The sequence below is a fragment of the Rhea americana genome, unplaced genomic scaffold (assembly GCF_003343005.1).
Source record: "Rhea americana isolate MKP2758 unplaced genomic scaffold, rheAme1 scaffold_22, whole genome shotgun sequence".
Lineage (NCBI taxonomy): Eukaryota > Metazoa > Chordata > Aves > Rheiformes > Rheidae > Rhea > Rhea americana.
Genome location: NW_028186329.1, coordinates 6435454 through 6460228, shown reverse-complemented (window position 1 = coordinate 6460228; position 24775 = coordinate 6435454). Strand labels below are relative to the sequence as shown.

The following is a 24775-nucleotide window of genomic DNA, read 5'->3' as shown; positions in this document are numbered from 1 at the left end:
TGTGAAACGCGTAACCAGGGCCAGATTATTACCTTTGCATTTTTAGTAGTCTTATCTGCACTGTTGTTTTCCCAGGCTACTACAAACATTGCATAAACCCTTGTTTATATGGTAAATAGGCTCTATCTGGTTACCTAGGCAAGACGCAAATCATTTTCTATGTACTGAATACAAAATTAAACATCCAAAAATGCAAAAGCAAGGAAAAGGACGAAGTTTTCTGCCAGAATACATGATTTGTATTTAACACTCACAATTTCTAGACAAATTTTCAAGCAGTGCCAGGAAACAATATTTAATATAACTTTAACTCCTATGCTAATTGTCAGTGACCTTCGAACTCTGAAAGTAGTGCTACTTTCCACATGGCAAATGTAATTATGGAATTTGATTTCCTATACATTGTAAGCAATGAAACTGCTTTAATTGACACTGATATATATTTGTAATAACTTCTGTGCAAATTAAAAATCAATGCCAATTTTAGTTCCCTAGATGCTATTTTTATTGAACAACTGGTTATTTCTTTCAAATTACAGTTATGCAGAAGCAGACCTTTTGCTGAATGCACAATATATGTTTTAAATCCCCGTGTAGTTTGTGTGCATGTCATTTATGATCAAAGCTTGCATGTTTCTCATATTTATGCACACACACAAAGACAAATCCCATCAGATCTAGGCTGCCTTTATGAGATTTTGCTTCTAGCTGATTTTTGATTGATTGCCAAGCACTCTTCACAATGACTAAGTAGGATAGCATTGTATTATCTGGTATCAATGTTGCAGTGCATCACAGAGATTCAGTACAGGGATATAAGAGAAGCTAAAAGCAGGATTAATTTGATAAGTCTTTTTTTTTTTTTTAATTTTATATGGTAATCTAGATCGAGCAAACTTTACCAGCCTATTGTACTTGTAAAGAAATACTTGGCAAATGCTGCTAATTTCTTTCTTTTTTATTTTGCCATTTCTTTGTCCACACACTCATTGATTAAATGTTGGAAAGCAAACTACAAATACTTAAAGTAAAATTACAGCTTCACATAAAGAAGGGTCTTTTTGTTTGGGATTAATCAAAATACTCTGTCATTTGGAAATGTGTTCTTTATGAATTCAGGTAAATTTAAGAGTAGGGCTTGAAATGGTCATGATAGCTGCTGTGAGTATTGGAAGGTGAACATTAAAGGTTTCATCCCCCCAAATCCACAGCAAACTGGACTATGTGATTTTTTTTTTTTTTTGGGGGGGTGGGGGGTAATAAATTAGCACCTCAATTTTTCACTAGAAGTAAAAAGAGTATTTTGTAATGATCTTTTAAGTTCTAATGGTTAACCATATAAGCTGCATAGTGAAAACAGACCAAGAAACAACGAACAGAAGAACACTCACAGCTCAAAGGTCTTGCGCTCACACACAGCAGAGGGCCACATCTGATCTCACAGTGGTTTATCCTGCTGCAACCTCAGACTTCATTAAGCTTCAGTCCTTTATATAAATACAAACAATACATAAATAGAAAGCAAAGAGTTGCACAGATTTTACACGAGGAAGAGTCAAAAAAGTCCCAATCAGCAAGCACCCAGCTACTACACCAATTCTGTTGTCAAAAGCTCCTATTTGTTCACACTATCCTCCTAAGCAAGAGAGCTCATTTATATCACAACTGCAAAGTGGCAAAAAACAGGGCAATATTATAAAATATTAGGGAAATTCTGACTTTCAGAGAAATAGCATTTTTCATCTATAGGAACATAACGTGACCTAGTTTGTTTCTTTCTAAACAGAATCTTTTTCCTTCCTTTAAACCGTCCCAGCCCTTCACAATTGTTCCTTTTTGCTCCACACCAAGTTTTACACCGGAACTCTGCTTTTTCCTAGATCCTCCCCTAGCAGCACTAGTCAGTCAGCAGGATGCATCTAGAACTTGTACTCCATAGTGAGAACTGTTACTATACTCTCTCTCAAGGCTCTTTTCAGCATGTTGAGTCTGGAGAGAAGGCAGAATAGATTAAAAAAAAATAGACTTAAATTCAAGACACAATTTATTTCTACCAGCTTGCAAAAAGTAGATTTTTTTGTAATCATTTTAACCAAGTACTCATGAACTAATGGCCTTCAAAAATAAAAGTATAAGAAGAAAACTTATGAGCTAGATTTTGTAAACGTGAAAGAGGCCCAACAGAATCCAACATACTTGTAGTTATACTTTTTTCAGGAAACAAACCTTCAACATTGTAACTTGTTTCTGATGTAGCCTAAAAGCGCATTATTCTACTAAAGCTTATGGATGCCTGTAAGGTCCTTTTACCTACAGATATATCAAATGTAGCGAAATAATGCAACACTAATCTGCAAGACTTTTTCCATAATAGATGTTTTATTCTCACTAAATCAATTCCAAGGCTAATTGGGGTGGAAGGTGACTATCTCTAGTGGTTATAAATACATTTGCATTGCTATCAATCTTTTACACGACCGATGTTTAACGAGGCTGAACGAGAGCTCAGTCTAGCCTTAAAGTCATAAAACTCGATGCAAACATATAGCCAATGCTGCCATCAAGTGGCAAAACTTAACAGTTGCAATACTGATCGTGTTTGCCAGTTCAAGCTCACTTACATATACTTCCCAATATGCACATATATGAGAGAAGCACAGGAAAGATAGAAAAGGGATGTAAGACTCTTTTTGGACAAGTTCATATTTTTTTCCTTGTGGATCCTAGTGTCCCACCAGCTCTTCCAGGGTGTGGGTTCTGTTGGCCACCCTCCCTCAGCTCACTTAACCAGCTGAAACTCAATTCATTGGCAGCTACCACATTCAGGGTTGTAATAAAGAGCAGCAAACACCTCATGATTATTAAATTCATACAAGCCTAACCTCAAGACCTAGACAGACCACAAAAGATTATTCATTACTTTGTTTCCTGGACCAAAATTTACACTCAGACCTTCTAAACCACCTTAAAACATCAGTAAGCACATTTTAGCCTCCTGCCAAGCAAAGGGCCTTATGTCGCTTTCTGAAATAAGTCTGCCCAGATATACAACCTAGAAAAAATAAAAAAACATTTTGCGTTTATACTGGGCATCTAATTCAGGGTGTTCAATATACTACATAAGTCCTAGGGGTCAAAAAGAGACAAGGACCCTTGGTATGTCAAGAGCTCACGCTCACAGTGCTCATCACCTGACCATGTCCAAACACTTCACAGACCAGGGCATTCACAATATTCCAGTGAACTGGGTAAAACAGGATATCCAAAAAAATAAGAGTTGGATTTACCTTTCAACAAAACCAGCACCTGTCTGAAAGAGAAGTCTCTCCTTAGACAATCAACTTGACTCAACAGTTTGGGGCTCAGGCAAGTGTTTAAATACAGTTTCACAGCTCATGAACAGAAACAGAGGCATGGGAGAGAAAGTAACTGCTTTACTGGCAGAACGATATTTGGGGAAAGAGCTGTTTGGGTTTTTATTTGGTTTGTCTGTGAAGCACTCACATTATCTATGTAGGCTCAGAAACTCCTTCCTCCATGCATTATTTCTGCATGGACAGCTTCCAAAGTGTTGAAGAAGAGTGATCTAAACCAGTTCTTGTGTACATCTGCAACTTTTACTCATCACCAGCCAGACTGGGGCCAAGCATTAGCCACTAAAGTGCCATTTATAGTGAATGGCAAATTAACTGTTATTACTCCATTGAAGAAATGAAAGAATAAGCAAGCAACCACTGCAATCTCTTTGAAGTTACAATATTACTAAGCGCTCTCCAGAGCCTTACAAGCAGAAACTTAACAGTAGCCAATGGCTGATTTGATAGAAAACTGGCTTTACTGAAGCCAGCTACTGTGACTCCCAAGTTTTGCTTTCATGTGTCTAATGTTGCAGTAAACAGTTCATAAACTGTAAGTAACAATGTTAAGGCAGCAGGCAAGAAACTTGTGTTCTATCTATCCCTTTATTACTGAGCTTTTGTATGCACAGTGTCATAAAGCAATATATTTCCACCATAAATATTAATACCATAGCATGGTACTTTACATGGCAAGTAAAGACAAGTCATTATGCCAATGAATACACAGGCTAAAATGAGAACTGAAATAGAAGTGGAAGCCTAAGGGAAAACGACATCATGAAGACAAAATGCACAAAATAAAGTTAGAATCAGTTACAGGCACATATGCATAATGTTAGTTAATAGCACTTTAATTACAGCATTAACTTACATTGTTGTTTAAAGGGAATTAGGAGATAAACTTGTCAGATGATTAGAAAAAGAAAGGTCTTGAGGAAGCATTTTAAATACAAGCCACAAAACTTACTCTGGCAAAAAAAGAAGTCCAGAACAAAACTTCTATTTAGGAAGCCTGTAGATGAGCCCGTATTTAAAATAAAAAAACAACACCCCCGCACTCAAAAGTGATGCATATGCTGTAGCACTAGTATTTTTCCTTTCCAGTGTTCCAAGACCACAGCTGTGACCAGCTGGTGTCACACTGACATTTTTTATTTCTGCCTCAAGTACTTTTAAACAGAGATGTATATAATTGGGAGAAAGACAACTGAACAGCCTACATCTTAACATTTGTTAGTTGCTCAGAAATAGAGACCTTCAGTGTTTACTGAAAATTGATTTAAGTTCCAACAGTCACGAGTTGAGGACAAACTCAGCCACAGATAGAAGATGCCAAATGGTAAAACTGGTATTCCAAAGGGAAAGAGGAGGCAATTGTCTGTTCCATATTTTCTTTGACATCATTAAATATTGCAATATGTTATCAGCAAAAAAAAAAACAAAAAAAAAACCCAAAAAAACACTAAAATCATCAATAAATACAAAAAAGGAACAGCACTATATCTTAAGGCTAGCTATGCAACCGAGACCACAATCAGAACCCATCAATACAACTAAGGTTGTAGCTGTTACTGAATTTCACCACCACCACTGCCATGCTATAGCAAGAGGGGAAAACTGCGAAATCAGGCCCCAGCATTGTAATCAGGCACTGCTAAACTTCAGTGACAGTCCACAGTCAATTCCTAAAATGCTAGCAGGATCAGCGTATAGTCCCTAAAGCTTTCATCGTTAACAGAATGGAATTGCATCTGTGGTAAGCACAGCAGGATGTTTTACAAGGGGAAAAACTATTCCAAGCCAAGTGGCAACATTTTATGACCTTGTATACTGAGAACCAGTCTTTGAAGTTCTAAGATTACTGCACAGAACTATGACTTCCTTCACCTAGTAGGACTAAGGTACATTTTCAAAAGTTAAAACTTCTTTTTGACAAGCGCTGCAGAACCAATCAAGGAAGACTAACAGCAAGGTTTTCCAAGTATCTAGCGTCTAAAGAGGTACACAACTCACGGTGAAATCGCTGTAGAACATGAAAGTCTGTGTCACAGGATACTGTGGATATACGCAGATGTTTAAGGTCAAAAAGTAATCAGGCAAATTAATGGAAGAAGAAATCCATCAAGAATATTAGACAGACAAATAGTACACGGAAGTAGCAGCTCAGGAAGTCCCTGAACTGCAGAATGCTGAACCAGGAGAGTACTGGGCAAAGTATTACTATATGCTTTCCTCTTCTCATATTCCTCTGAGGCATCTGACAGTGATCACTGCTGGAGACAGGATACTCTGCTAAATAAATATTTAGTCTGCTGCAGTATGGTTGTTCTCAGAGTGAGATTTTTCAAAACACTTCTGTTTTCACTCTTATTTTGAATTAAGCACATTTGAAAAATCACAGAAATTCCTTAGCAATGTCCCTGTCACCACCTGTCTATGTTGAGACTGCCTAAGGTTTCTGCTAAGCCATCCTGGTTTAAGTACACTTCATTAAAAGCCTGACAGCTGTTGGGCTAGACAATTCTCATATCCCCACATGAACCACTGACTGGAAGTAGTCTGCTAAGTTTCCACACAGGTTGAATTATTCACATTTAACTACGTACCTTCCTTTATAGGTTATGATGTTCACTGCTGCATTGCTTTTTAACTTACAGTAGTGTGCAGGCTGCTGCAGAAAAGGTGCAAACAGCCTCTATGAATACCATAAACTAATATTTTACTTATGCTAATGTTCAAACTACAGGATGCTTGAATTTAAAGCACTAAAGCACTTCAGCATTCATCAAGATTTTTTAGTAAGTGAATAGTTTTAAAAGAAAACTTAGAACAGCTAGCTATTTAATCAATGGGTTTTTAATTTGGATTTACAAGCAACATTCAGAAGCAAGCCAGATTTTGACACATGAAAAGATTACCCACACAGAAAATGATGCAGTTTTTCTGCTGAATCAGGCCCTAATTTATGCCATATTTTATCCAGCAGAAATGCCCCAGTTTTGTTGTAATATGTTACCATCTATTAAAACAAAATTGGAATCTTTTCATTCCAACAGCTTGCCTTCAAAGACTCTTCTAGGCAGGTTTGACCTTTACACTATGAATTTCATTTCATTGTAAGCTCTTACATTCATATTACTGCTTAACATGAACTCTCACTGAAATGTGACCTGACAATTTCTTTCTATATTTAGTCATGCTAAGCTTCTGCTTAACAACCATCAGGCTAAAAGTGTAATATAGTTACTCGAGAAATAGTATTTCCTGCTATTTCAGACCATGAAGGTCATACCAGCTTCACACAAAGAGAAACAAAATGTTTCATGTTTTTCCACTCTCACACTATTTAAAGTCCTTGTTTTAATCACCTATAGTGTGGCATTTGCCAGAATTGCTTTTTTCCTGATCCTCTTCCCCCACCCCACCATGTAATTCAGCTATATAGTTTATCATTAGCACTGCACCACCTATAGGATGAAAATATCAAGTACCCAGATTCAAAACCATACTTGGGCAAAATTGCTGAAAAACAGTCTCAACCTTGTCTGAGTTTTATTCATGTGTATTTATCCCCTTGGAAAATAACTTACCTTTCTGAATCCTGCACACAAAGAAAGGATCCCAGAGATCTATAAGCTGTTGGTGTTCTTATTAAAGCTGATCAATAAGAATAACTACACAAGTCTAGTTCCATGATGAAAGGCTTCTGGTCGATTTCTAATTCAGTTTTATCCAGACACCAGTTTCTCAGTTTCTAGCTGGTCATCAGTATACAGTAACTATAGCTACTGTGCCAACTTCTGTATTACATATTTGTACATTAGACTTGCACAAGTATTTGGAAGGCTCAGAACGATAGATACTTCTATGATAAAAAGACCTCTACTACAATTTTCTGTTCATTTTTTTCTAGTCAAGAACATCAACTGCTTTTTCGTTAAGATATGTTTATAGAAAAATACATAGAAATATGCATATGTAGTTATTTGTGCCTTGCAATTATGTTTTCATCAGAAATGCTCACAGAAAACATTCTGCTAGACTATTTAAAACAATATATTTTCATTAAATTGTAAAAAAAAAAAAGGTACAAATATTTATAGATAGTTCTTAAAAAAAATGCATGCATGGTCTTTTTCGTAAGCTGCTTATGTGAGACACTTACTGAACGCTCATAGGGCATCAACATTTGCAGGAGTTTAACATACTGGACACAGGATCGGTTGGCTTTTTTTTTCTTTTTTTTTTTTTTTTTTTTTTAAGTAATGCAATTTAGTTATTAAATGGAGCATTTTCTGAAGTACTTATTCTGTTGTTCACCTGATTACATGAATTTTCTTTGGAGAGCACCTTAGCAATCTTACTGATAAAGCATCTATACTAATCAGAACTTTCAAACATCCATGCTATGCGATAGCACAGTAGCACAACTGGAATAAACTGTTTTAGCACCCAGAGTAGGAAGTCTGTTAAAAGCCAAAGGTCACTACCCAGTATGCAGGAAAAAAAGGTAATTCAAGCAGCAATATTTTGTGTCTGCACAGATAGCAAAAAAATAGGCCAGGGCTCCTTTGCTCTCAGTAGCTCCATGCCACTGATTCTAGACAGCCCAACTCCCCTCTCACAACAATCCTTACCACTGTGCTTCTGCTCTCACATAAGGGATYACCTCCACCAAGAGGTGGAAAAATTACCAGCTATGCAGTTAGCCTGAGAAAGAGAGGGAAACAGATGTGCATTACTTAAGGGTGAAAGTTATACAAATGCTCGCTTGTCAAGTTATTAGGTTTGTACAGGGGTAGAGATCACCTGAGGCATAATTATACTTGTGAAAATATGAGCTTGATGGACACAATCTCAGCACTAGGAGTAACACACTAACAGCAATACAATCTAGAGTGTGCCAGTTGTATCCAATGAAATCCAAAATRCTTATTCAATACACTTTTTAAAAAAAGAAAAAAAAAGGAAAAAAGGAAAAGGATTTTATATTAGAGGGCTTTTAAATTTATTATTTTGAGAGGAGAGAAAAGAATTTCACCCCACTGCTGAATACCATTGCCCATTACGCACTCACATGCACTCTATAATTATGATAGGTCAAAAAGCTACACTGTACAGCCAAAACTCTTGAATACATAGCATTTTCAGCCCATAAATATGTTTTGAGGCATCAGTCCTATTAAATCCCTCAAAAGTTATGTCTAAAACCTTACTAGCATGCTAAATATTAAATCTAATGCTAATAACTGTTTAATATAAATATATTTAGAAGACAAGGCTATTCATCACTTTGTATTTTATCTGCAGACTTCAATATTGAGAAGTAAGATTAAAGAATGGTTACAGTGTGGTACTAGGCATGACCACAAAGAACAGTCATGTAATCTAATAGTTCAGTTCAATAGTTACTGACCTGCTTCAGGGCCAGGTTAAATTCTGCCTGCATAGACCTGCAAATTCATCTTAGAATCAGTAAGGTTGGAAGGGACCTCTGGAGATCATCTAGTCCAACCCTCAAGTGAGTGGCCCATACCAGGACTGAACTTGCAACCTTGGCATTATTAGCACCATGCTCTAACCAACTGAGCTAAACCTAACATCACAGGCATTAGGATTATAACTCTTTTCTAGAGTATGTCTTCCAAAATGAATTTGACTCTACAAAATGCAGGCCACTGAATTCAATATGCTACCATTTTCATAGATGACCTGCTTCACAGACATCAAATATCATTATGAAGCACCTCTAATGCTTTCTGCACTGAAAATATAACAGTTGCATGTCACTCTTAGAGCAATTTAACCAACTGTGACAATTGCAAAGTTTAAAAATAATCTAACATGGATGCATTGTACTTGTATAATGTGCCAATAACTCATCCAGCAGAGGCAAAAGGTACTCAGAAGAAGGAATAGCACTGAGAAAATCCTTGGAGCTAAAAGTCTGAACACTATTATCTTTACCAAGATATAAAATAATACTTACCAATGAAAATAGTCTAATGTGTGTGGCATCTAATGCTAGTCCTAAAAATACAGTATTGAATTAGCTTCACTTTCTGGATCATTCACATCAAGACTGGAAAATACCAGGTATTGAAAACTATATGTATAAAGATCAGACCTTTTTCTTCTAAATATCTCTAAATCTTTTTAATCTTTTTTTTAATCTTTCCCCCTCAGATTCCTTTATGCATAATATGCTTAATTCAACAAGTTTATGCAATAATCATACTCAAGTCCAAAGAATTAATGAATATGCCACAAAGTTTGGGCTTTTCAAGCACTAACACATGTTCAWGTATGTGCACATGTCTAATACTTTGCCTCAATCACAAACTAAAAAGCATTCAATGTATTCATATTTATCTCTTAAGTATGAAAACAATGTAGGATAGCAATTGTTCCCTTGTACTACAGCCCATATATGAAAATAATTCAGATCTCAGAATTGACATCCATTATAGCTAAGAATTCATCAACAGTGCAAACAACAAACAATTCTTAAGTGAGGCTATTGGTGAAACTTTCAGATATAAAAACATCCTGTATGCTTATCAGGAATATTAAACCGTATTTGCTAACATAAACTTAATGTGTCATTAAACATACTTCTCATGCTACAGTTAAGACTACACTCTCAACTGTAACTTTGCACCATGTATATAGGATATGTAATGAAACACAGAGCATATGTGGTACCTACTAACTCATAATTTTCAAGATTATGGCTTCCTCTCAGAGACTGCATTGTTCTCTAGATCATCACCTTCTAGGGAAGAGCATTCAGACCAGCTTAGGTAAGCTACACAGGCTTATTGGATTTTGTAATTATTCTTTATATAGAGAGTAAGGAAGGCATGTATCTCCATCAGGAAAAACAGTCTAGTATCCTACAAGTTTTTGAAGTAAATGCATTAATCCACATTTTTCTAATAAAAGTAAACACAAGTCTAAAAAAGTTCATCGTAAGTATCACTCAGTCAATTATTCACAACTGTTCCCTGACACAAGCTCAAACATGAACACACACAAACAGGTCACTTCCACACTAAGTGGCTTTACCAATAAAGGAACAGGAAATCTGAACAAGATTTATGAACAGAGGCTAGATGTATAAGAATAATTCAAGCAAGACAATAAAATCTCATACTCCCAGAACCACATTCAGTAAATTACTCTCATTTACGCAAATACTAACTTTGAGACATGGCAGGTTAAATCAATGATACAAATCAGAGTCATAGCAAATACTAACTTTGGGACACAGTATAAAGCCAGCCCTCACGGCACTGAAGAAAAACTTTGTATTGCCTATCTGAACAGTGAATTTCACTCTGAGTTAATGCATTATCTTTATAAATAGCTATAGCAATTGTTTTAAGAGTTATTGAATGTTTTCTTAAAAGGTGAACTATAGTAACATAAAACAAAAAAGCATCAAACATTAGCTAGCTCCTAAAAGAATAACTACAATATATTTGAGAACACTCTATCCAAAATTAGTTTATCATTAATTTAAGTGCACCAGGACTGAGCTGGTAATTCTTATTTTTTCTGGAAGATGTCACATTAACTATACTCCAAACACAGCCTCTTTTTCTCCTATAGGAGTCTGCACTGCCATCAGCTGTGAAACAGAAGTTTGACCTGGCTTTGGCAGGAAGAAGCTTTCAAAGCATCCATGATGAACAGGAAGCTTTTCGCTATTCACAGAGCAAAACAAAAGCAGGCATACCTAATCAGAGAAAAAAAATAAATGCAGTACACTGTAATTATGTTTACTCAGTATACTGTTCTCATGCAGTTATGTCAATTTACAGTAATAATCCAAGATGTGTTGCTAAATTGGCAATGTGTGACAAGTCAAAGTAGACAAATAAGGTCCCTTTTTCTTCCTCACTGCTTTTGAGGTCTAAAAAAGAAATTATGAATAATTCTGTCATCTAGTACTGCTGCAAATAATAGGTGATTTACCATGTTATTTTCTGAACTATATTAAAGATGCTTACTGAATGCTGATAACAAACATCAAGAAAATGTGTAGAAGTGCAAAAAGTTGGGCTGCCAGTCTCTGGAAATAAGATACTGAGAAAAGAACCAGTTAGACTTGAAACAATGCATCTTTAAATGTCTGTTGCCAGAACCTGGCAGAACTGCAATAGCACCAAACTTACTACAACTTCATAAACACAAAAAATAGCCCTACAATGGCTCAAACTTGGAGACATTTTGTCCCATCCGTTTCCACAGGGCACAGTACAATGGCAATTCCTGTCCCTTACCTCATGCCAAAATGACACGTACATATATAGATCACAGTCCATTCCTTCAACTCATCTCTGCTGACCAGCTTTACTTTAGTTGTAGCCTAGTAAATATGATCTTTTTTGCCTTTACTAGTAAGAAGGCCGTAGGCTCTTTATTTAGACAACAGTGAAGGGTCTCAGGTCTTGTTTGGGACTGCCTTGCCCTAAGCTGTTTTTAACAACCATCTAAAAATCAAGTGACTCTTGCTTCATCTGTCTATCTTAAGCTCTGAGAGTCATTGTGTAACAAATTACAGCTCCTTACATCAACTATGCTGTGGGAGGCTATTGTGCAGCCTTCCACCTTTGGCTGGTAATCAGCAGACTGTGTTGACAGAAACTTCTAAAAAGTAAACCCGAACTTCAAACATCATACTACTCCTGGTGAAGACCTCAAGATGCTGATAACTTGTCACAAGCTTTCTCTTTTTTTTTGAGAAAGACAAACCATCAGCTTTGGGATCCAAAGAACCCTTGGAATAGTGAGCATAACACCAAATAAAAGGTGTAAATACTAGGCAGTTTTTGTATAATAATTTCAGCTGTGTTATTGATGAGAACTTTCTGTATTCATTCACCTGTTTTAAGATTAACTGGACTCTCAACACTTAGCTCCATATATGAAGGGTGTTCTCTGCACACAAGATTAAGAGTGTAAACACAGCTCAGTTTTCTTCATACTACATTTCTGTCATTAGACTTTTGTTCACTCCCTCATTAACTAAGCAACACAGAGCAACCTGAGCTGAAGCATTAATTGCTCTCTATAAACTTCTGRTTTGTATTTTGTCTTCTATACTGAATCTCAATGTTTTTCACATTGCAAGCTGAGACCAGCAAGACTATGGAAGCTCTTTCAAACTATTTACATGGGTGTTACCTGAGGGCAGAAGTGGATAGTATCTTACAGAGATTGCTAGGGCAAAAAAAATTCTCTCTAATGGCCTCAAACACTTATTGCATAGTCATCCAAAAAAACAAACATGCAGACTACACATCTTTTAAAATATATAGGGTGTTCATAGCTATACTTCATGACTTTCATGTGATAGCAACAGAATTCATTTTACACACCACAGAAAACAGTACCATCTCTGGGATAAAGTGATGCTAACAATCAAAAATAAAGATCCAAAATAATTTTAAAAAGTTCTTTATTTTAAAACGCATTAGAAAACATCATAAAGTAAAAAAAAATCAATTAATATCGTGGTTAATAAGCCTGATTCTTGCAAAAGTCAATGTTTTTAATAATCACCAGACTTTGTTTTCTTGCTTTCTGAATGCTAGCAGTGTTAGCAACAATGAACACACTGAAACTTATTTTCCCCTGTAAATGTACAACTATTACATTAATGTTGACTTGCAGAAGACTGCTACCTACCACAGCAATTTCTTGTAGCTCTCAAACTCTATGACCCAACCAAACCCCTTTGTGGTTTGCTAGACCTGCTTAACATAAGAAAAGAATGCAGAAAACTAAAATTATAAATAATCATGCAGGCTAAAGGTAAAATCTCTTATTATGACTTCATAGAAAATCAGAAAGGTTACTTACCGATCAGTAACCATAAACTGCCATCATGGAACCGTATTCTTTAGATGAAATGCTTTCTGGGTGTTTAAGTAGATCATTCCAGAAGCCAACAATATTGGTCACGAAACTATTTTCATAAGGGTATGAACCAGATACTCAGCCTGAAGGTATAAAAAGTAATCATATCCATCAAGTGTTCTGATCAGAATCCCTAAATGAATATGCAAAATAGGAAATACATCTCTGTTGTCACAATTCTCTTTAAAATAAATATCTGTGACAATGAGCAATATGCTTATGCCAATTACAATTATCTCAGCTTGATATCAAAGCAGAACTCAGTCTTTCTAAATGCAGATGGAATCCTTGGGCCATCCAAAAACTTAGAGGAAACAGAGACATTCACTTTGGGAAAAATGCAAATTGAAGTTCATCAGAAGGTGCACGTGAAGTTCTTTGTGCTTAGCAACTATAGCTGTAGATCCACACAGTAAGAGCACCTTATTGGTGTTTAGACTCTAGACGTAGGTAACATCCAAGGATGTGTATTGAAATTCTCTAACTGGGATCTGGTGCATGTCTGAGAGGGATTATTCAATCAGATGACCACTCAAGTTATTTTCCTTTGAACTGAAAAATCATCTTAATCAGTCTGTAGCTGACAAACACAAAAGCTATCTCCAGACAAGTTTTGAATCTACAAGCTGTTGAAGCTTCTATCTCACCATTACCTCCCAAACATTTAACCTAAAAGTTTTATTTTGTAGAGTTCTTGCCTTTGAACCATGCTTCTGCACTTACTACTTGATTTATGTCTGCTAGTTTTGCTTGCCAAAGTTTCGTGCTCTAAAACTTCACTCAAACTGTGGATGTTCTTTTCTTCCTGCAAAAAAACAGACAGCTTTAAAATAAAACATTGCAGTGTAAAAAGTTATTACAAACATGTAAACATGTCAACATAAATAAGATTTATATACATCTTTTCAAGCTTTTATAGCATTAAACATGTATCTTTGTAAATAGCTTTCTTCAGTAAGTAAAAATATACTTGTTTTGGCTACAGCATGGGAACCACTGTATGTTGAATACACTAATTAATAACTTCTCTGAAGGAAGCAAAGTAACTGGAGATATCTAATGACTACTGTAATTACACCACCCATTATTAATTCTGTTTTGATACTGCAGGGCAATGACTGAATAAATATGCTTCCTGTTCCTTCATGGGCCTCAATAGATCTAAATCACTGTTGAAAGCAAGCTATTCTAATTTGACTGTGTCCAAATACAGGTTTAAGAAGTGTTTGTAACCTAATACAACTGTTCTTTGAATCAAAGTGCTTGAATAAGTTTCGCCTCTAGCTGTTGTAAGTCCCCTCCCCCAATTCCAATCCATTATTTTCTACATTCACATGGCTTTATACTTGATACAAGAAGGCAAATTGCTTACCAATATTCAATGAAAGCAAGCTCAAAGTAGCATATTTTATGTTTGAGTGCTTGTTCACATTTAAAACCTTGCTGATAAAACATCAGGTGATCCATATAGGGGGACTGGACTAGATGATCTCCAGAGATCCCTTCCAACCTTAGTGATTCGATGAGTCTATGAGTCTATGATACAAGTTATGAGGGAGGTTTTGTTTGTTTTTAAACCAGCATAGCTGTAGCAATGAACTCCGCAGAGCATACAGCTGTAGTGGTATAAAGACACCTTATACCGAAACTTCTTACCAGTTCTAAATGAAAGTGAGATATATTCGTATAAAGCATTTTTACACTACAATAAATGCATCCATGCCAGGAGAATGAGGAAAGCTTAATGTAGTGAAAGCCGTAAAACTTCCCAAACAGGAGAAGTTTTCTACAAAACGTACAGGTATTCCATAACACACACTCTGCTGAAGCATAACATACAAAAAGCACGGAGCAATCTTTCACTTAACACTAATCTGCAACAACAGACAAACTGACTCAAGCCACCAAGAAACAGAAGCTAAAGCAAGCTACCCACCATTAATCTTTTGTAAGCATTAATGCCTTTCTTTCTCCTCAGCTTGAGCATTTCTAGAACAAGCACCTGAAGTGAGAGCTGAAGCATCTGCTTCAGCACTCTGAAATTATTTGGTGCAATGCCTGAAAGCAAAACGCATATCCCAACTGGATGATGGAGTTAGGTGCTTAGACTCCAGAGTGAATCATCTCACAAATGGTCACAGACAATTCCTCTCTTTTCTTTCTCCCATTCTCTCCACTCCCCAGGCCAGGATCTCTTTATCAGTAAGAAAGATCATATGCTAGAATCTTGGACTCTGCGGAGATAAGTTAAGTCAGGTTATGGCAGGTCAGACCTACAAAAACAGTGCCTAAATTTACACCTGATCTAGAGCATAGGATATTCTCTGATGAACAGAAGCTTATTACTCCTCTCCAACCTTTTGATGTTCCCACTATAATGGCAACCAGCTTTTCCTTACTAGCTTGGTGATAAAATATTCATCTAAGGCAGCTGGTTCTAGGACTGCAAGGTCAAACTTATTCCTCTTTCCAATAAAGAACCCTAATTAAAATAGTCTGAAGATATTTTTGACCCCTGTTTAAGGCTGAACCACTGAACCTAAGAATGCAAGTCATTGTGCCCAAAATGAGAAAAAGCAAATAGACAGAGCAAGTTGCAGCTAAGGAATTAAAATTTGGGTGTTAAGATGATAGAAGAGAGGGCTTCTGCACTTGTCCATGGAGACCTTCTCACCAAACACAGAAGCACCTGATTAATTGTTACACATGTACTTTCTCAGTTACTTTCTTGAACTTGGAATGTAATTCCACTTAACATTATTGCTAGACAAGAACTTTAAAGCAGCATAAGCCAGCTTTGCTCTCAGATGAAGTASTTCCACCCTGTCCCTGTTGTTCTTCATTCTTCCTTATTCCTTTTGTCATAAGACTTCTGTAGCCATGCAATGAATTTAACTAGTTACAAGTATTCAGTCTGCCCAAAAGCCATTTCAAGTACAGTACTAAAGGCTCCACATGGGATGTCTCCATGAAAAGGAGAGTGAAGCAGAACGAGAAAGGAGACAGGGAAGAAAGCCTTGTATGCAAGTAATGTTCTCTTGTATGTCTTCTCTTCACTCATCAGGGAAAGATGTACATACGAGGACGTGGTCTTYAGAAGACGTATCACTGGATCATAACGATAACACTGCATGAAAATTTTTACCCTATCCAGGGTCTTGGAACACATTGAAAATATGCACGAAGAATGCAACAAACAAGTGCTCTCTTATTCATTGTGGCTTCTGCCTTCACTGCACAGATGTGCAGTTCACAGGACAAATAAGTAGCTCAAATTGTTTTCTTTCAGAAGACATTATCAGTTTAAATATACCCATGTATACCACCTCTTTATAATCTTTTGTTATAGTATTTACATTAACCTAGGAATAACCTAGTAAAAGAGGAAAAATGGCTAAAGATTAAGTGATAGATGCATTCACCATTACAGATCATCATAAATCCATCAAGTGGAATCTGTTCCTTTAGACACGTCTGAAGTTCAAAGACACCATACCATCTAAAATGACATCTGCCTCCAAGAGGCAGAGGTTTTCACTGCAAACTGAAATTCAGTGTTATTTAATCCTAGTGACAGAAGTCAGCAAACCCAGCCTTGAGGGATGGGGGAGAGGGATAATAAGAAAAATCCAGCTCTGTGCAGTGGGAATAGCCAAAGCCAGGAGAAAAAGGAATCACCTTTACTGAATCAAAGGTACAAGATAAATATCAGTTACTATTTATGTATAGTATGTCATTTGACATTTAAATACTGCGTGATAGCTTGCTTATTGATACAATAGCCAAAAGCTGATACTAATCTCAGGCAATATTTCAAGAAATACTGCTGAAATGTCCCATATTGGTCATTAAACAGGCCTAGTTTTTTCAGAAACTCTCAGCTATTTCTGAGGAGACTAAAGATTTTTACTTTCTTTTGCCAAAAAAAAAAAAAAGTATAGAAAAAAATAAATAAATAAATAATAAAAATAAATAAAAAATTTAAAAAAGTAAGAGCATAGCTCAATGGAGTACTATGAAAAAATCTTTATAAGAACATTGATTTTGAGCATCACATGAGATTTCTCACATTCATGAGGTAAATTTAGTCTTGCCTCAGTAAATTTAGATTGCTTAATCCACCTGTGATTTCAGTCCATGCAATGAGATTCATCTGTCAAATTCTGAGTGACTTGTATCTACTGCCATCCAGTCAATACTTTAGAGGAACTTTCCCTCCAATTTCTCTTTCTCACTGGGCACTGATGCTGAAAATAAGTCTAAAGCAGGGATTTTCAGTACAAGTCTACAAGGTGAAATACAGATGGTATTTCCACAGCTGATGACACATAAGATAACTCTGATCCTTAAGTAAACTCAAGCTCAACTGCAAATAAGCTGTTCTTCATTTACAACTATTCTTGTCCAAGTTTTGGCTACTCAGTGCCAACGCTTTGGTCATTTGAAAAACAGTATAACAGTATGAACCTAGAACTCATTTTGTATTAGCTGATCAATCTAATTACAGATGTTCTCAAATACGACTAAGAATTGATCCTAGTGGAATTTCTTAAATAGCTCAGTTTCCCGTTGCTACACACACGTGCCTCTTACAATGAATTATAGCTCACTGCACTAAATCTGTAAGGGTACAGGCAAACGAAAACATCTGCCTATGAAGGAAAGTTCTAGGAATCTTAACTAGAAGTCTAGCAATCCATTTTGCCTATAAACATTGTTCTCGAGTGTGTATGACCTGCTTCTATCATAGCTAATAATATACAGGTAAGAACAACAATATTTATAGTGCACATTTGCTGACAGAGGAGTTAAATATAAGTCCTTTTCTTGATACCTGCTCTGCAAAATTAAGATGCATTTCATGCTTATGTCAAAGCATCTACGACCGTTTTTATTCTAGGTAGCACAGAACTATATCAAGGACGGATTTTACTCCATGGATGCCCTAAGTAGGTTTCCTAGTTGTTAACAAGTGTTTCAAAGTCTCTTCACCTTTTTTTTTTTTTTTTTTTTTAATCAATAGGTGTACTAAAGCATATTACAGTAAGACATAACTCAGTAAAAATAGCCATAACTGCAATGTTGAGGTACTGTTTTGAGTAACATTTGTTCAAATTTCTGTCATCCAAAAAGATTAATATTGTTCAGCAATTCTCAAAATAACAACTATTTCATCCAAGACTGTAGGAAAGGGGAAAAAGGCAGGTTAAAAAAAAAAACTACCTTTATTTTTTTCTTCAGTTACATTTAAACAGGGATGTATTTCATTATTTAGACACCCAGGTAATGTTGACTTCATTAGTTAACATAAAGGGGGGGGTGAGGGGGAAGGAGCATATAAATGCAAATCAGATTGGCTTTACCTGAACATACCTGCATTACTTATTACTGACCAGTTTGTTTTGCTAGAAGAAAATTTTCTTCAGCATTAAAATGGAGCACTTAAATATTGCTAAAAAGCAAGTGTCTAGATACTGGTCATTGCAGCAAATAAACAGATTTTACATTTTAAAATATTTCAAGTCCATAACCGGATTAATATACACACTTTCTTGTTATGTGTAAGGAGTTCTCATCTTATAAACACTGTACAGGCCAAAAACCTCCAAGGAGGAAACCAATCAGGTGCATGAGAAATACAGATAGTACATGTATTTACAAATATTATGAAGCAACAAATTTGGTCAAATACTACAAAAAAGACATGTTTTCACATTAGAATGGTCAAGTAACCCCTCACCTCTTTAGCTCAAAAGAAAAGCAATTCCATAAGTTTGAGATAATCAATACCACAAACAGGTAGAGTGGAGACTGTTGATCAAGTAATACAGTATGTTTTTGTAGGCCAAGTTCAGTTTTTTTAAAACAAAAACTTAAGATCATCAACAGCAATGTGACAAAGATCAAAGCACACAATGTGTTCATATGAGCACATAATCCAAACAATGCACTACACTTTTGGCTGTTAAGGAAAAATAAATTACAAAATACAATTAAAATCCCTGCAAATGCAATAATGAATTCAAAGGTGTGCATTTATCTTTAATACATATTTCAAATGTTACCACAAAACAGTTTAAAAATAAATAAGCATGCCAAAAGGCATGTGCATATAGAAAAAAAAATATTACTAGTTAGCTTTAGAAGACATTAAAAAATTTGAGAGAATTTGAGTTTTGGTCAACAAATCTGTCTAGTCACTTCCATCTTTTACTCCATCTTTCCAAGTAACTGGCAGCTAAACATGACAAAAGCACACCTCTGTCATTATAGCTTTAAAAGAAGCAGACTTGAAAAAATAAAATGAGCTGCCTTTTCTACAGAACAGCTGGTTAGTTCAAATTGCAGGCACTTCTTAGGACTGTGGGGAAAGTACCTGACCCATCCTTGCCATAGTATTTTACAACAATAGTAATATACTGAAAGATAAAAAAAAAAATCCAGAAAACAAAAAGAAATCACAGCAAGTTTTAGGTGCTATGGGCTAGTATGCAAAGAAGGCAATGGAAGTCTAACCCACTTTCATTGCATTTGTTTTCTAAATCAGAGTAAAATAATTTACAGATAGATCTCTATCATTACATGGCACTTCCACATGTTCAATTTAAAGATCTTGTCAGTCAGCAATTACTGTAGTGAACATCTAGGCTTTAATACAGATTCCACTTTAACCAAATTCATGTTTATTTCTTAGCATATTTTATAATTCCTCTGCAGACCTCTTATTTTTGAAGATAATTCCATCTTACTAACATTACTGGAAGAACAACTTACATTATACAAACTTTTGTTGTACAAACTCATCATTTCTACTATACTGCAACTCCATTACAGGCATGACAAAAGTAGATTTTCAAACTTAAACTACCAGAAATGCTTTTTGCTCATCAGTATTACCAGCATTTAGACAACTGTCATCAGCTGCACCTCAGCTTCCTACTTGATATTTCTGGACAGTGACTGTACTCAGATATCCCAGAGAAGACGATGCTTGTACAGTTTAACTGCAGTACCATCAGTAATACTGGAAAAAGAAAGTCGACGCAAAAGAAAAATCTTAAGGTATGCCTTATTTTTTCTAAATGCTTGTGCATCTATTTTTTCCACCTTCTTTTAAAAAGACTGCTTTTGATATGCTATTACAGAAATCAAATACCAAATTTATGACATTTTTCTCCATCTAAGACACTGCTAATACTTTGTAGAGAAGAAATGCTTCTGATGTTTAGCTTTAGTGAAGATAGCGTCCATTTTGTTGGTCCATTTATTGATGGTCAAAGCAGCACTCATTTGACAAAACTTTAAAGCTTCCAGAATAGATGAACTGAAAAATATGAAAGAAGGAGAACCAAATCAAAACAGAAGCATAACATTTTGTGTCTGAGGGAGTCCTTGAAAAACATATGTGGTCACTACAGAGATTTTTTTTCTTTAGATCACGAGACAGCAGTTGAACAAGTAAGCAATTTCCCATGTTCTGCTTGCTTCTAAAGTCATTTGTTGCGCTGAATGGTTTTCCTTTTCCTTCGCTTGAAAAAACAGCAGCACCTGCAGGTGTGACATGGATTACATATGATATAAAAAGAGAAGCCACAAAAAAACCTGTGAAAACTGTGTGTTTCACTTGAAGCATGTATTTAAGTTATAGCCACCACTACAGGAATCTATTAAGCTCTATTACAGGTGATAGGCTTTTTAGTGAAACTAAAACTGAAGTAAAGTTGGCACATTTCACCCTTTTTTAGTGAACAAGTTTTATCAAYGGAAAAAAATTAAAGAGTATTATGTGATGGTATAGAAAGCATGGGTATTACAGGCTGACTTAAAAACACATCGGTAAAAATAAGGCAAATTTTAATCCCTATTTACTCTTTCATATAATTGTTAATATGCCAAATACAAGCTTGAGCATATCTTAAGCTTGCATTACCTGAACTGCATACTTAAGTCTTTACTGTTGCTAACACAGTGGAACAATTTGAACTTCCTTTTGGCATTTAGAGCTTTGAGAAGCCCTTTTTCTCCAAAAAGGATTTTAGAAAACCATGTCCATCAACAATAAAAATCAGCATTCTAATTCAGTGCTGTGATATTAGTAAAGTGAGAATCACAGCTTTACGTGCATAGTAAAGTATACCAACATTCTTCTGTTTTATTGTATATATGAAAACTGAAATTGACAAATATCGTCAATTTCACTTAATAATGGAGAAAATCAGATAGTAATAAAACATCAAAAGCAAAAAAAAGAAAGGAGGGAAGCAGCAGGGAGGTGACACAGGAGGAGTAAGAGAGAATACAGAGAAGGACTACAGAAGCCCAGGGAGTATTTTTGAAAGCAAATTAAAGAGAAGGAAGCAACAAATAAAGAAAACTTTCATTTCCATGCGATGTTAGCCTGGTATTATTTTAAGCAATTTCCAGCTCCTGACCATCACCTATAAAATTAAAGCTCCCATTCTGGAAAACATTCTCAGCACTTTAATTGCAATCAAAAATGAACACACAAGCTTCCTGTCTCAGGACAGCTTGCCCCATAGAGTTCTGTAGCTTGCTTAATGAACTGCTTAYTGCAGTACTACATACACTATGAAGACTGATACTTGAGAGTTTTGCCTCAAGCTATGGAGCACAACAGAAATGACAAACTAGAAATTCACTGCATCAATATGCCATCAGCAAGTCCTCAAGCTCATTAAGCATTATCTGTAGTTAAACTTCAAAAGGAATCCTGCTGAGTTTGTTTGGAATATGGGAAAAGGGGAAAGAATGTGAAAACCAGGGAGAATAAGGATCTAAAAATAAGGTTCTAAATGGGGTGAGAACAACATCCAAAGCAAGGGGAGACAGAAGTTACCTTCTCAAAATATCCAAGGGCACCCTGTTGCTCAGTCACTGAAAAAGTAGTAGTGGGCAGAGGCAGACCAGAGCTGCTCTGAGAGTTATGTAACTTTCAGTAAAAAAAAAAAAACAAATAAATAAAGCACATTGGTTACTGACAGAGAGGAAGCCTAAAACTAAAAATCAATAGGGGAAGCTATGAGGATAGGTTCTTTTATAGCTACCAGAAATAATACTAATTACCTTAAAAGACTTTTTAAAAGTGTTAACTGCTTTGTAATGCTCGTAGCCATGAACTGCAATCAAACTCCCCCGGAACTACAAGCTCCTTTTTTCCCCCCTCCCATCTGTCTACAATCACTAACACACACTATTACTTAAGCTTTGAGTTTAGAAGCAGATGTATGGGGTCCAATCTAGCTTAATCYTTCATTCACCTCAACCTTTTTCTGAGTATTTAATTTATGTAGATATGATATACATCACATCAATGCAAAATATTTCACAATTGTCCCTTTCCAACCTAAAATATTCTGTTAACATCGAAATTCTACTCTGGAKTCTAATGGTAAAACACTTTTCCTACAGTTACTTAGACTGTAGAAAAGGCTATCTAGAATTCTTCAAGCCTTTCCTGTTGTAGTGTATTTTGCTTAAATGGAATGTGTACAAAGAACGTTAGTCCACATCTCCAAGCTTTAGTACTACTTTGACCCTCTGTGTAATTTAAGAATGCTTTGGGTTTGTTTGCTTTCCTTCCCTGCAAATTTCAACCCATCCTTTGCTGCAATTCCTGTGCTGTCCTTTATTCCTTCTACTTTGCTCCTACTGTCAGCCAGAGAAGCATGGCATTACTATAGAAAACTCAATACTACCCTTAGCCAGTACTAAGCACTGCCTTTTCCAATCTCCTTGTCCTCTGGATTTCACATAATATTGCTAAGAGTATTCTGATAACAGGTATTGATTTTATCTGATAAATTATTCTACTGTATTCTAATTCAGAAAATTTCACTATACAATGCTCAAGAGTTCTTTGGTGTGGGAAAATAAATTCTTTGTCAATGTATTTAGAATGTTGATAGAACTCTGCATTAAAGGAATATAAATTCCATATAGTACTGTAAACCAGGGGCCTGGCTTGGGAGCCATTCCTGAAATGCACATTTAACATCCAAGAAATGCTAGACCTGGCAAACCTTCCAAAGCCCAATAAATATAAGCACATTTACATGGGATGAGGATGACAGATTAAGTTGCCTGGTAAGAAATTTTATGAAAAAATGTAACCCTTAAGCTAGAGATCCATAGTATAACCACTTGAAGAATTATAACCATTTGTAACAAATAACGGCATGTTTTTAAGAATACTGTCACTAGAGGGCCTCATTATCACTTATGCACACAGTGCTTGAAGACAAGCTAAAGTTGGAGGATAGGAGAACTGTTACGAGAATGATACAAGTTTATCACAACATTCAATATCCACTAAGAATGTACAAAACCAGCCCCTAACCTCTTTGCATGTTTCACCYGGTTTCAGCAATAGGAATTACACTGTCTGCTAGAATGTTTTCACTTTCTGGGGAAGCTAAGTGACCTTTGAGATATGGCCCAGGCTAGCAATCTCAGTATTGGTTAATAACAGTTCTTGTCCTGCTTCAAAATCTCTATCCTACCTTTTTTTTCCTGTTAAATCCTTTCACTCTATCACGTGAGCAGTCCCCTGGCATAACAAAGCAACTGGGTATGTGTAATAGTTTACTGTAGGATTATTATATGCTAATGCATGTGCTTCAAGAATGTGCGCTGCAGAAAGGATAGAAGATCATTTCATTCTCTTTTCCTATTTGTCCTTCTTGTCTGCCTATGGCAGAGCCTTTTGGTTACCCAAACTTTGCATTTCTGAGCAAACTGTTCTGATGAAGATGGCTAGCAACAAATTAAGGAAAGAAAGACTAATTGATAACTGGAAAACCATCTCTAGAGGTCTGGATCAACAGTCAGATAGAAGTAAATGTAAAAAATAGTTCTTTACATCATAAAAGAAAAGCTAAGCTCTGCAAGTGCCCAGGCAGAACAGCAATCAAGTTATTTTTCCTCCCCCACTACCTCTGTTGTAATACTTGAGAAAATCGCTAAAAGCTACTTTTCTACAAGAAAAAAGTCTTAATTTAAGATAGACTCACTGCTAAAGTCACTCTTGTGGTCCAGTAACAGCTGAGGAGTATTATGATAAGCCATAGACTAGAATTCTACATGAATAAGTATGTAACACACATATCAAACAATAGAAATGTGCTAGCTAGATTGTCCCAAACAATAAAATGCTTGCTGAGAAGCTTAGCCTGATTTATAAGGGCACATTGATACAACAATGGTATATCTAATATTCAGTCAAACAATAGTTATGTTCATAATTAAACCACAGGTGACAAAGAGCACTTTCTTCAGTCTTTTAAACCGGGATACAGTCATCTTAAGTTTCTCAAACTAGAATAAGAAATTCTGAACAAAGTGTTTCAGAAAAAGCATTCAAGTTTGTGCCTGCAGAATATGAGGAAATATTACAAAAAGAAGATATCAGCAAGAGAGGTTAACTTCCTTTATATTTTCAGATGGAGAACAGATTATGAAAAAGGTAAAAA

At 35.9% G+C, this 24775-nt stretch overlaps 1 protein-coding gene across 3 annotated transcripts in view; it reads right to left on the bottom strand.

Annotated features, from left to right (window-relative positions):
- Positions 1-20671: 20671 nt before the first annotated feature.
- CSNK1G3 (casein kinase 1 gamma 3) overlaps positions 20672-24775 on the bottom strand; it is a 72474-nt gene continuing 68370 nt past the window's right edge. For all 3 annotated transcript variants that reach the window (XM_085305425.1, XM_085305426.1, XM_085305429.1), the window contains one exon: positions 20672-20834. In XM_085305425.1, coding sequence (XP_085161551.1) covers positions 20780-20834 — 55 coding nt within the window. In that variant the 3' untranslated portion in view covers positions 20672-20779. The remainder of the gene's footprint in view (positions 20835-24775) is intronic.